Source organism: Amblyomma mixtum, chromosome 3 (genome assembly GCF_055824585.1).
Source record: "Amblyomma mixtum isolate Tamu chromosome 3, ASM5582458v1, whole genome shotgun sequence".
NCBI classification, from domain to species: Eukaryota; Metazoa; Arthropoda; class Arachnida; order Ixodida; family Ixodidae; genus Amblyomma; species Amblyomma mixtum.
Window position 1 is genome coordinate 192,276,402 of NC_143014.1, and position 12,991 is coordinate 192,289,392.

The 12,991-nt window shown below is 49.3% G+C and overlaps 2 protein-coding genes across 2 annotated transcripts; both read right to left on the bottom strand.

The window, feature by feature from the left end:
- Positions 1-729: 729 nt before the first annotated feature.
- LOC149353091 (polyadenylate-binding protein-interacting protein 1-like) lies at positions 730-2,056 on the bottom strand. Its single transcript, XM_089577281.1, has one exon. It carries the CDS (start codon positions 2,054-2,056, stop codon positions 863-865), a length of 1,194 nt encoding a protein of 397 aa, XP_089433407.1. The 3' UTR covers positions 730-862.
- An 8,425-nt stretch (positions 2,057-10,481) lies between these two features.
- On the bottom strand, positions 10,482-11,687 carry LOC149353092 (polyadenylate-binding protein-interacting protein 1-like). The gene has a single exon (XM_089577282.1). The coding sequence runs from the start codon at positions 11,685-11,687 to the stop codon at positions 10,494-10,496; it is 1,194 nt and encodes a 397-aa protein (XP_089433408.1). The 3' UTR covers positions 10,482-10,493.
- Between the last annotated feature and the right edge of the window lie 1,304 nt (positions 11,688-12,991).

The following is a 12,991-nucleotide window of genomic DNA, read 5'->3' on the forward strand; positions in this document are numbered from 1 at the left end:
CAGCGCCTTGCTAAGCGGCGCGCTCAAGACGCTGCTAGACGGGCGCACCGCGCCTCTATCGAAACCGAATCGTCTACAACCGGTGATGATCCCGAATGGAACGCTATGGATGCTTACGCAACCTACCATGTTTAACCAAAGCTAAACCTTAGCAACTTTTCTCAAGCACGCCTCCGAAGGACTAACTCGGGAATCGACACCCCTCACTAGACACTCAGAGCGTGCCAAGTGCGGGGAAATAGGAGCGCTCACCGAGTGATTTCCAAAGGAGGAACACCTCAGCAAATCTATAATACAGGCTTGATCAGACGATCTGCACACAAAGCCTCCTCAGCCGAACTGCCGGACGTCAGAAATCATTTTGAAGAGAGGTGAGATGGCCTGCACCGCAGTCTGGGCAGCATCCGGGTTGTTCAACCTGGTGACGACCCTACCCGAAGGGACGAACCGCAGCCGTGGTCTCGTGGCAGAGCACCCGCCTCGGCTTCGGGAGGTGGTGGGTTCGACTCCCGCCGCCGGCCGGGTACCCACCGGTTTTCTCATAATGGGTACAAGCTATGCCCCGGCCTGGTGCTCGGCTTCGCAGGGTTGCATTGCTTGGGAAAGGAGCCTGCGCCTTCAAATCCCGGCGCTGTGGGCAAAGAGTCACGTGGACAAAGCGAAAGAGATGCAGAAAGCTTGTTTAGAAAAAAGGAAAAGCACAAAGTGGCACCACACTTTCCCCCCCAACCCCAATTCACACAAACATAGGGAGGAAAAAAATACAGTTAAGAAAACACTGGGTACTGTCCTGCACTTCCCCATCTTCGCACCTCTCGGCCAACCCACTCTGGTCCCCTCTCTTGCCGAGATGGAGAGAGCTTCACTGTCCCGATTCCTTGAGGAATTCTTCGTAGGCTGCCGCAATCTCATCGTCCATGTCGTCATTGCAGCAGTTGTTGGCGTAACCGCTTCCATCAGACATTTCGATGTTCCCCATCCGTTCTGTGAGGAGGACCTCTTGGATAAACCTCTCCTCTTCACTGGAGACCGGCACGCCGTCGGGACCACAAGTAATGGGAAGGCTGTCATCCGCCTGGCCAGCCGATGCGGTGCTCGAAGACGACGAAGAGCGGCCCCAGTTCCTCTCACGAAGTTCGAGGACATTCTTGACCATCAGCGCCGCGGTCGGGTCAATGTCCTTCTTGTGAGAGATCTCGCAGAGCTTCTCAAACACACTGTCGAGGGCACAACAGTCGGTTTCGGGTGAGCCCACCTTCTCATAGTCCTCCAGGCAGGCGCCAGTAAGTTTCAGCACCTGGATGGTGCATTTGATGTTCTCCTTGGTGAGCGACTGCAGAAGCGCGTGCATCATGTTGGGAATGGAGGCGGCCAGGTGCTTCACCTTGTAGGAGTGGGCCTTCCGCAGAAACACCATCTGAGAGAACAGTTCAGCAATGAACAGCAGCAACCCGCGCAGGTAGGCGTCGTCAAAATCACCGGACCCCAAGTCGTTTCGCTTGACGCACTCTTTGTGACACCGGTCTAGAAGCATGTTTGTAAAGTCCTCCTCCACGCCTCGAATGTGAAGGTTGCTCCCAAGATGGTTGCACAGGCGTGCCGCGCTATACCTGAAGTTAGCCTCTTTCAGTCCCTGTTGGAAGATAGTGTCGACCACCTGACAGAGACCGCCAGCGTCGGTAATGCCACTCAATATGCTTGTGACGTCTTCTATTTTGGAGTCGAACTCAGCAGGACACAGCGTGACGTCGTCAATGAAGCTCATGAGCTCCAGCATTGCATACTGGTTCGCGTCCTGTGACTGTGGTGAAGGTGGATAGGGTGGGCAGGGCTCTGCAACTTCCTGTGGCAGAGGGACTCTGAAATGCCTTGGTACGAACACCGGGGCCTCTGGTGAAAGCGTGCTTTTCAGCACGAATGATGGCATGCTTTTATCGTCAGAGCAGTCTGCCGACGCTGACCCGCCTTTCGGTGATTGTCGTAGCAGTGTGACCGCTGGCCCGGGAACGACGCCGCTTGCTGTCTTCGGGGTACCGGAGTTCCTCCTTGAATCCATGTTCACCCGCGATTCGGAGCTTGGCGGGGGGGCCTTGCGATGTCACCTCGGAAAAAGGCGCCCAGGGGAAGGCTGGCCTACCACAGGGAGTTCCCCTGACCAGGAGAAGACGTCGACAGCCGCCCCAAGACCAACGGCAAAAGCCCTGCAAAGGGAAGAACACGCAAACAATCACATTCTTCTTCTTCTTCTTCTTCTCCACAGTAATCATGATACATACCCACGCGGGGGGATTGGCCAACGTACGGTGGTGAATGCCAACGTAGTATATGTGCGGAAAAAAAAACTAAGTAGAATGGTAGAATGACTGAAATTAGAAAATATATTAATTGGTGAAATTTTAAAATAAAATAAACAAATTAGATATGCGAAGAATAAAATAAATTACGCTTTTGGGACATGCGGTGGAATTTTATATGGAGTTAACACGGTAAGCGACCACTTGCAATAATGTAATCATGAAGGTAGCCGCAAATAGTGCTTAACGAGAATCCCGTGGCGCTCGCACCAAACTAGAGCAGAACTGGTAGAGACAAAGGGAGTCCTAACCTCGAAAGGCAGTTTTCTTCTTCCTCTTAAACCATGGCACATCCTCTTCTTCTTCTTCTTCCTTTCAAGACGTGGCACATACCCACATGGGGAGATTGGCCACGGTGTAGTGTAATAAACAAGGAAATTTGCGTAGGCGATTACGACAAAAATATCAGAGCCAAGCGGGAATTTTGAAAAATTATCGATGAAAAACGACAGAAGATTATTTAAAGTTAAATAACAAAAAATATTTTGAAGAAAAAAAAGAAAAGCTTCAAGAATTTTGAAAGAGTTAGCAAATAGACCTACCAGTTGCAATTATGTAATCATGGAGAACCCCACAAATTGCACCCAAGCAAATCCTTTTGAGCTCGCAACGAACGATAATAACACTGGCAGCGATAACAGGAGCCCAAACCTAGAGAGAGGGACCTCCAGGTAAATCTTTCTCTGAAGTGCGAACATTTGACAATATAGGAGGAAATGGTCTTAAGATTCAACGTCCCCTCATCAGCCACATAAGTTTGTTGGTGACCACACACAACTGCACAGATACAAATTTCAACTGGGAATAGTGCATCGCAACCGCGTCATTGATACCTTACACAGCCTTACAAGCACTGAAACCTGGAAATCACCAGCAGACTGAAATTCGGGACGGGATGTGTCACTGACCCGCCAAGAGCTGACCTTGCTAAGTAATCAGCAACCTCGTTTAATGAATACCTGCAAGGCCAGGAAAACAAACAAAACGGACCTCTTTTAAAGCAGATGAGACAAAAAATCGCAGGAAACGGCTCAAAAAATCTTTTGTGAAGTTTCAAGGGAGACTAAAACTGACAAACAATCAGCCAAGTATTCAAGAAGCGTAGCTTGTTGGGCCAGTTGGTGCATTGTAAGTGGGAAACCAGCGGAAAGGACGCGTTCACAAGCAGGAGAAGTACACAGGACAACGCTGAAAACACAACTGAAATATTCTACATTTATCGCCAACAACAGAACAGGGTGCACATGCGCGAGATCAAAACAACAAGAACAAAATTGATCAAGCGTTGAAAGATAGCATGTGGCAACCTATGTCCCATTCATGAAACTGTACTCTTTTGCCGTGAACCTGACAGAGCTGTCGCTGACGCATCCAGAACCTAACGGCTTCATTTTGAAGGCTTCCAAGATTTCTCGTTCTGTCTGCGTTTTGCCGCGGCCGATGATTCTGACATTTTGGAACAGAAGGGTGCAGTCTTTGCAGTGGCTGCAATGTCTTGGCAGATTTGCTGTGTTGCCTGGCTGTAGCGAAGTGCGGTGCTGCCTCATACGGTCGTTGACGCATTGACCTGTTTGACCCATGTAGGCCTTGCGACAGGACAGTGGAAGCGAGTAAAAAACATCGGTTGTGCATTTGGTGAACATGCTCTGGTGCTTGACATTACATTTATTTTTACTGCGAAAGCAATACTGCGCTAGATTTTGAGCCTTCAGCGTCGTCCCGGCGGTTCCACGTTTGACCTTTAACTTGACCTCTGTTGTGGCGTTCATTGATGCGCTCCGACATAGACAGAGTTGTACACTGCGTTGATTTGGAGGAAAGGAAAGGCGCCTTACCAACTCTGTGGTTTAGTGGACACCTCAATAGCACTTTAAGCTAATTCCGGCGTTCCGTGCAGCACTCAGGCTTTCGCCTTTCACTACTGTAGTCGCTAAACTTGCTCGTAATTTGCTTTCGCAACCTTCCGGGCTTAATCAAGCTAAGCCTCTGCCAATTTTTTTTTAATTCCCACCAAACGGTGGGAGGAGCCGACCAACCTTTCAGCCAGTCCCGTGGCGGCTTGCCGCTGTTATGTTTCTACCCCCCCCCCCCCCACCCCATCTCTCTTTGTGTGTTCCCGTCACACCTGTCTCCACTTAGGCCATGCCCAGATGCAGTGCGTGTTTCTGCGAAAGTGGTCTTTCTTCATGCACGCGCTCCCATGCAACCTCCTGACGGTGGAACCGAACACGAGGGACGCATTCGACTCTTGGATTCCACGTACCACCACTTCTGCCTAACTGCCACAACGTGTTTTCAGGAGTTCCCCTTAAACTGCACCCAAGGCAGCAGTATTGACCCTGCGACTTTGTGTGTGTGCATCTGTCAGGGTGACATGTCTCATCGCCTGCTGCCACCTGCGGAGACGAGCGTCTGCCAAGCGTCTGCCGTTCAACCGCGCCTCGCTCTTTTGTCAACCGCGGGGTGACGCCGCAGCAGGTGTCCGCCTTTGGGGCATATCCTTCGAACAAGATATGGAATCCACCTGGCCGGAAACGACTAGACCGACAACATGCCCTTCTGGACACTTCCGAGTATTCAAGGGCCTCAGCGGCCGAAGCGAGGTGACGACGCTGCAGGTGTTCGCCCTTGGCATTTCCTCGAAACAAGATATGGAATCCACCTGGCCTGACGGGCCACTTCCGAGTACCCAGGAGCCTCAGCCGAGGAAGACGACGAAGCGGTGAACGACCTTGGAGCACCCGGCCCACGTTCCTTCCTCCTTCGGCACTGCGGCGGTGCTCCTGGACCCGATGCCTGGTGGGACACGCTACTAGCCCGGCAAAACATATCACCGCTCTGCTATCGGCGGATTGATACGTAGTGATCGGCGAAAGCGAAGAGTCCACGCATATTTTTATTTCCGTGGGCCTAATTTGCAGCTATGTAGTCTCTGACTAGACCTATTTGTTCACGGAAACCTAAAAGAAACAAAATAACAGCGAAATCAAGGTCGCCACGCGACTGCCAGAAAGGCATTCCATGCGTTGGTCGACTCCTTCCATCGTATGCGGGGTATTAAAAAAAAAGCGGGAGCCGGCCGTTAATTCGATTTAATTAGGGAAATAGGCAACAGAGGGAAATAAATCGAAGTTTCTAAGAATGCTGGGAACGTGTAGGTCGATTTTCAGCGGCAAGAAGACGAGTTCATATTCCTCTTCAGTGCACCTTTAAAGCACCATCAAAAACTAGCCAGTTTAGCCCTTTTTCATCGTTTCTACTATTCATTTCCCTTAAGCGTCTACTCCCTGTTTTCAACTCTTCACAAAAAGTCAACAGGTGTCATACCCTTGCCCAAAAACACAACCATTTGCCCAGTCGTTCTTCATCCGAACAGCAAAAGATTGGAGCGGCCTTCCCAATGCCGCTCTAATAATAGATAAGCTTGCATTCAAAGATAAGCTTAAATCATTAAACACATTTTAGGTTTTCGTGTACCTTTCCTCTCTAACGTTGACCTATTGCACTTTGTTTTACTATGCGGTTTTTACTGTTCTCTAATCCGTTATTGAAGCGCTTCTTCCTGTCTTTTATTAATGTCTTGTTTTTCCTTTCTTTTCGAAAGCATTTGAGCGTTCTGCATTTTGATTTTCTGAGCTGTTTACCAGTTTTATTTGTATTTTGAACCTTGATGTTGCCATGGCACAGAATATGTTCGTTTTTTGTTGATATTTCTGCACACTCCACCCCTCATGTAATGCCCGTTGTTTGGGGTCTCTGAGGTACTAAAATAAATATATAAATAAATAAATAAATAAATAAATAAACCTGTAGAACGTAGAACTCAGTGAAATAAGGCAGCGGCTAACACGGCGAACGTACAAATTAGGGGACTACTTGACGCATCACAGACGAAAAAGCTTTCCATTTCTACGTCAAAAATGACATCTCGCCCTGTGAAAGCCCGAAAACGGACGTTCGGGAAATCGGGAAAATGTGCAAAGGCTTTAAGAAGGGGCGGGGGAGGGGGGGGGGTGGGCGGTCGCCCCTTAGGACCGCCTTTGTGGGTGGTACGCCGTAGTACGCCTATGGCTGCTGTAGGTCAGATCTAGGACTGCCTGAGTCAAGCGTGCCGTGAAAGCTGCTCCACGGTCAGCAATGATAACCGCAGCGGCGCCATGACACAGCACGATGTTGTGTAGAAAAAAGTGGCTACTTCGACAGCAGTTCCGTTTGCAAGTGCCGTTGTCTCAGCGTACCGCGTCAAATAACCGATCACGACAGCAATCCAAATTTCCAGTGGATGACTTCGGGAAAGGGCCGAGTAGGTCCATTCCTATTTGTTGGAAAGGTGTCTTCGGAGGCGCTATGGGGTGAAGAAATCCGGCGGGTTTGAAGGATGGAGTCTTGTTGGCAGTCGCGACAGGTTTTGACGTATGTCCGCACTGATAGAAGTAATCTGGGCCAGTAGTACCTCTGTCGAATACTTGCTAATGTACGACTGGTTCCCAGGTGGCCGGCAGATGGTTTGTGTGGCAAGCGCTCACGATATCGGGTCGCAGGTGTGTCGGGACTACGAGCAGAAATGTTACGGTCCGGCCTTTTTTTCTCCACATCCACATATATGGAGGGCATGTCGGCCAGGGTTCTGTTAAGGCGTTCCACTAAGCCATTTGTCTGTGGATGGTCAGTGGCGGTCCCAGCGATTGGCTTTAGGGGGGGAAGGGGGGGTGGGGCGGACCTCCGTGTACCAAAAAAAATAAATAAAAACAACGATTTTTTATTTACACTGTACTTGTACAACAATTTTCCTGCACTTTGTTGATGAAAAATTGATGGCGAACGATAAGATGTTACACCATTACTCACGCTTCTAATGCTAACGGTTACGTGAACAATATTCATATGTAATGCATATCTATTTATGATTTATATATGAATGTTGCTCACGTAACCATTAACCTATATAATTCATATATATTTACGCGGCGGTCGAATTTTGATCTAAGAAAAATTCTAGCGGCCCGTATACTCTGCGATGTCAGAGCTCGTTAAATAACCACCGGTGGTTGAAATTTCCGGAGCCCTTTATTTCGACGTCCGTCATAACCCGAGTCCCTTTGTGACGTCAAACTCCCATAAAACACATTAACAAAACATATGTATTTATCTCAAATATTTAAATTTGAATAATAGTGCCAGTCATGACGCTCAACAGTAACTGTAGGGGCACGGCAGGACCACGATACCTCGATGATCACGTACGAATTGCACTCCAATAACTACCGACCTGTTGTATAACTGGTAATGTTGTAAGACAGTATTAGCTTACAACGTGACTTACTAGGTGTAGAAATATGGTGTGTAAAATGGTAAATGTGTTTAAAATATTGCTAAGTGTAAGTTCATGCACTTCCATAGACGCTCCAACTTAATACCAGATAGCTACTGTATCTGTGGTTCTCGTTTACATGCTACTAAAGCTTAGAAATATCTCAGATTACACCTGTCTGACGCTCTTACGTGGTCAACACACATCAACCACACCACTGCAGCATCCAGCCGATCCCTTGGCACTCTTCAACGCTCAATGAAGTTTGCCCCAGCACATGTAAAATTACTAGCCTACAGCACATAATGCGCCCCAAATTAGAATATGCAGCCGCCATTTGGGACTCACATGAGGAATACCTCTCTGAAAGCATAGAAACTATTCAAAATCCCGCCATTAGATATGTTCACTCCGATTATTCATCCTACAGAAGTGTAACCGATCGGAAGAACCGATCCAGCTTGCCATTATTACTCGATCTACACGTATCGAGCGTTCTTGGAAACTTATAATTATTGCCCTGTGCGACCAATTTCCCTAATTTAAATTTGATTGACGTCGGACTACCACATTTTTATTGCGAAAGCAATATTACGACCGGTTTCAGCTCTTCGCGTCGGGGCGGCCGCGAGGCACGTTTGATCTTGAAGGGCGGCGCGAGGCGCTGCCCTCGCCGCGCTCTCGCCAGCTGCGGAGTGTGGAGAGGAGGCTGTAGAACGAGGGAGAGGGGGTATAAGGTGCTGGTTGGTTGGTTGGTTTATGGGGTTTAACGTCCCTAATACCCCTGTCACACTAGCAAATTTAATGTCATTCGAACCTAATGGCATTCGATGCATCGAATGTCATTCGGTCTCTTTCCGTGCTACACGGAGAAAAGTAATGTCATTCGAAAATGATGGCATCGACGATCAGAGAAAAAACAATAGTCCGACCGAACGTCATCAGCGCGCATAAAAGATGTTTGAAATTGTTGTGCAGTGTTTCAAAAGCGGGTGAGAACATTTGTGTGCCGTATTTATTATTATTTGCGGCCATTCTGCACCGCTTTAGCCATCAAAAGCCAAGCCAAGTACAAAGTCAACCACAAATCCGATAATTGTAAACAAACAAAATGGCTGACATGGCGGCGCGCGGACACGCGCGGAGCTTGGAAATGACTTCCAAAAGGTGAACTGCTCAGTTACGTCTTTAAGTACATTCGAGCTTAACAAACATGGCACGCCAGCCAGCAAGAATCACGCATCCCAAAATGACCGACGGTCGCGGGAAAGACGCTGCTTCGCGCTCGGCCGCTGCTGCAGGCTGCTGAGATCGAGAGTAATAGCTATCCACGACAGCCTGGTGTGAACAGATTCACACCAACATTAACTTTTTTTTAGCAGAACTAAATAAATGCACTTTCTAGGTTTGGCAGTGTGCACATTATTTTTTCGCGTCGCTTGTTCCTGCTGCGTATCTGGTGTCCAGAGTTCGCATTCGGTTCGAGATCGAATGCGAATGAGTTCCCCTAACTCATTCGATGGCGAATGTCATTCGAACCTAATGACATTGCATGTTTCCGTGTAGCAGTCGATTAATGACATTAGGTGCTAATGTCAATCGATTGGAATGACATTAAATTTGCTAGTGTGACAGGGTTATAAGGCTATGAGAGACGCCGTAGTGGAGGGCTCCGGAAATTTCGACCACCTGGGGTTCTTTAACGTGCACTGACATCGCACAGTACACGGGCCTCGAATTTCTCCTCCAAAGAAATTCAGCCGCCGCGGCCGGGATCGAACCCGCGTCTTTCAGGCCAGCAGCCGAGCACCATAGCCACTGAGCCACCGCGGCGGCGGGTATAAGATGCGTTCGCTCGCTTGCCGGCTCCATCGTTATGCCGCCTGAAAAACAGAAAGGGAGGCTACGTCGGCTTGCCGAAGCCAGGAAATGACAACGGGCTTCGGACACAGATGAAGAACGCGAACAGCGCCTTGCTAAGCGGCGCGCTCAAGACGCTGCTAGACGGGCGCACCGCGCCTCTATCGAAACCGAATCGTCTACAACCGGTGATGATCCCGAATGGAACGCTATGGATGCTTACGCAACCTACCATGTTTAACCAAAGCTAAACGTTAGCAACTTTTCTCAAGCACGCCTCCGAAGGACTAACTCGGGAATCGACACCCCTCACTAGACACTCAGAGCGTGCCAAGTGCGGGGAAATAGGAGCGCTCACCGAGTGATTTCCAAAGGAGGAACACCTCAGCAAATCTATAATACAGGCTTGATCAGACGATCTGCACACAAAGCCTCCTCAGCCGAACTGCCGGACGTCAGAAATCATTTTGAAGAGAGGTGAGATGGCCTGCACCGCAGTCTGGGCAGCATCCGGGTTGTTCAACCTGGTGACGACCCTACCCGAAGGGACGAACCGCAGCCGTGGTCTCGTGGCAGAGCACCCGCCTCGGCTTCGGGAGGTGGTGGGTTCGACTCCCGCCGCCGGCCGGGTACCCACCGGTTTTCTCATAATGGGTACAAGCTATGCCCCGGCCTGGTGCTCGGCTTCGCAGGGTTGCATTGCTTGGGAAAGGAGCCTGCGCCTTCAAATCCCGGCGCTGTGGGCAAAGAGTCACGTGGACAAAGCGAAAGAGATGCAAAAAGCTTGTTTAGAAAAAAGGAAAAGCACAAAGTGGCACCACACTTTCCCCCCCAACCCCAATTCACACAAACATAGGGAGGAAAAAAATACAGTTAAGAAAACACTGAGTACTGTCCTGCACTTCCCCATCTTCGCACCTCTCGGCCAACCCACTCTGGTCCCCTCTCTTGCCGAGATGGAGAGAGCTTCACTGTCCCGATTCCTTGAGGAATTCTTCGTAGGCTGCCGCAATCTCATCGTCCATGTCGTCATTGCAGCAGTTGTTGGCGTAACCGCTTCCATCAGACATTTCGATGTTCCCCATCCGTTCTGTGAGGAGGACCTCTTGGATAAACGTCTCCTCTTCACTGGAGACCGGCACGCCGTCGGGACCACAAGTAATGGGAAGGCTGTCATCCGCCTGGCCAGCCGATGCGGAGCTCGAGGACGACGAAGAGCGGCCCCAGTTCCTCTCACGAAGTTCGAGGACATTCTTGACCATCGGCGCCGCGGTCGGGTCAATGTCCTTCTTGTGAGAGATCTCGCAGAGCTTCTCAAACACACTGTCGAGGGCACAACAGTCGGTTTCGGGTGAGCCCACCTTCTCATAGTCCTCCAGGCAGGCGCCAGTAAGTTTCAGCACCTGGATGGTGCATTTGATGTTCTCCTTGGTGAGCGACTGCAGAAGCGCGTGCATCATGTTGGGAATGGAGGCGGCCAGGTGCTTCACCTTGTAGGAGTGGGCCTTCCGCAGAAACACCATCTGAGAGAACAGTTCAGCAATGAACAGCAGCAACCCGCGCAGGTAGGCGTCGTCAAAATCACCGGACCCCAAGTCGTTTCGCTTGACGCACTCTTTGTGACACCGGTCTAGAAGCATGTTTGTAAAGTCCTCCTCCACGCCTCGAATGTGAAGGTTGCTCCCAAGATGGTTGCACAGGCGTGCCGCGCTATACCTGAAGTTAGCCTCTTTCAGTCCCTGTTGGAAGATAGTGTCGACCACCTGACAGAGACCGCCAGCGTCGGTAATGCCACTCAATATGCTTGTGACGTCTTCTATTTTGGAGTCGAACTCAGCAGGACACAGCGTGACGTCGTCAATGAAGCTCATGAGCTCCAGCATTGCATACTGGTTCGCGTCCTGTGACTGTGGTGAAGGTGGATAGGGTGGGCAGGGCTCTGCAACTTCCTGTGGCAGAGGGACTCTGAAATGCCTTGGTACGAACACCGGGGCCTCTGGTGAAAGCGTGCTTTTCAGCACGAATGATGGCATGCTTTTATCGTCAGAGCAGTCTGCCGACGCTGACCCGCCTTTCGGTGATTGTCGTAGCAGTGTGACCGCTGGCCCGGGAACGACGCCGCTTGCTGTCTTCGGGGTACCGGAGTTCCTCCTTGAATCCATGTTCACCCGCGATTCGGAGCTTGGCGGGGGGGCCTTGCGATGTCACCTCGGAAAAAGGCGCCCAGGGGAAGGCTGGCCTACCACAGGCAGTTCCCCTGACCAGGAGAAGACGTCGACAGCCGCCCCAAGACCAACGGCAAAAGCCCTGCAAAGGGAAGAACACGCAAACAATCACATTCTTCTTCTTCTTCTTCTTCTCCACAGTAATCATGATACATACCCACGCGGGGGGATTGGCCTACGTACGGTGGTGAATGCCAACGTAGTATATGTGCGGAAAAAAAAAAACTAAGTAGAATGGTAGAATGACTGAAATTAGAAAATATATTAATTGGTGAAATTTTAAAATAAAATAAACAAATTAGATATGCGAAGAATAAAATAAATTACGCTTTTGGGACAAGCGGTGGAATTTTATATGGAGTTAACACGGTAAGCGACCACTTGCAATAATGTAATCATGAAGGTAGCCGCAAATAGTGCTTAACGAGAATCCCGTGGCGCTCGCACCAAACTAGAGCAGAACTGGTAGAGACAAAGGGAGTCCTAACCTCGAAAGGCAGTTTTCTTCTTCTTCCTCTTAAACCATGGCACATCCTCTTCTTCTTCTTCTTCCTTTCAAGACGTGGCACATACCCACATGGGGAGATTGGCCACGGTGTAGTGTAATAAACAAGGAAATTTGCGTAGGCGATTACGACAAAAATATCAGAGCCAAGCGGGAATTTTGAAAAATGTATCGCTGAAAAATGACAGAAGATTATTTAAAGTTAAATAACAAAAAATATTTTGAAGAAAAAAAAAGAAAAGCTTCAAGAATTTTGAAAGAGTTAGCAAATAGACCTACCAGTTGCAATTATGTAATCATGGAGAACCCCACAAATTGCACCCAAGCAAATCCTTTTGAGCTCGCAACGAACGATAATAACACTGGCAGCGATAACAGGAGCCCAAACCTAGAGAGAGGGACCTCCAGGTAAATCTTTCTCTGAAGTGCGAACATTTCACAATATAGGAGGAAATGGTCTTAAGATTCAACGTCCCCTCATCAGCCACATAAGTTTGTTGGTGACCACACACAACTGCACAGATACAAATTTCAACTGGGAATAGTGCATCGCAACCGCGTCATTGATACCTTACACAGCCTTACAAGCACTGAAACCTGGAAATCACCAGCAGACTGAAATTCGGGAAGGGATGTGTCACTGACCCGCCAAGAGCTGACCTTGCTAAGTAATCAGCAACCTCGTTTGAATGAATACCTGCAAGGCCAGGAAAACAAACAAAACGGACCTCTTTTA

Coding starts and splice junctions, on each gene's coding strand:
- LOC149353091 (XM_089577281.1), bottom strand. CDS start 2,056: ATGGATTCAAGGAGGAACTCCGGTACCCCGAAGACAGCAAGCGGCGTC.
- LOC149353092 (XM_089577282.1), bottom strand. CDS start 11,687: ATGGATTCAAGGAGGAACTCCGGTACCCCGAAGACAGCAAGCGGCGTC.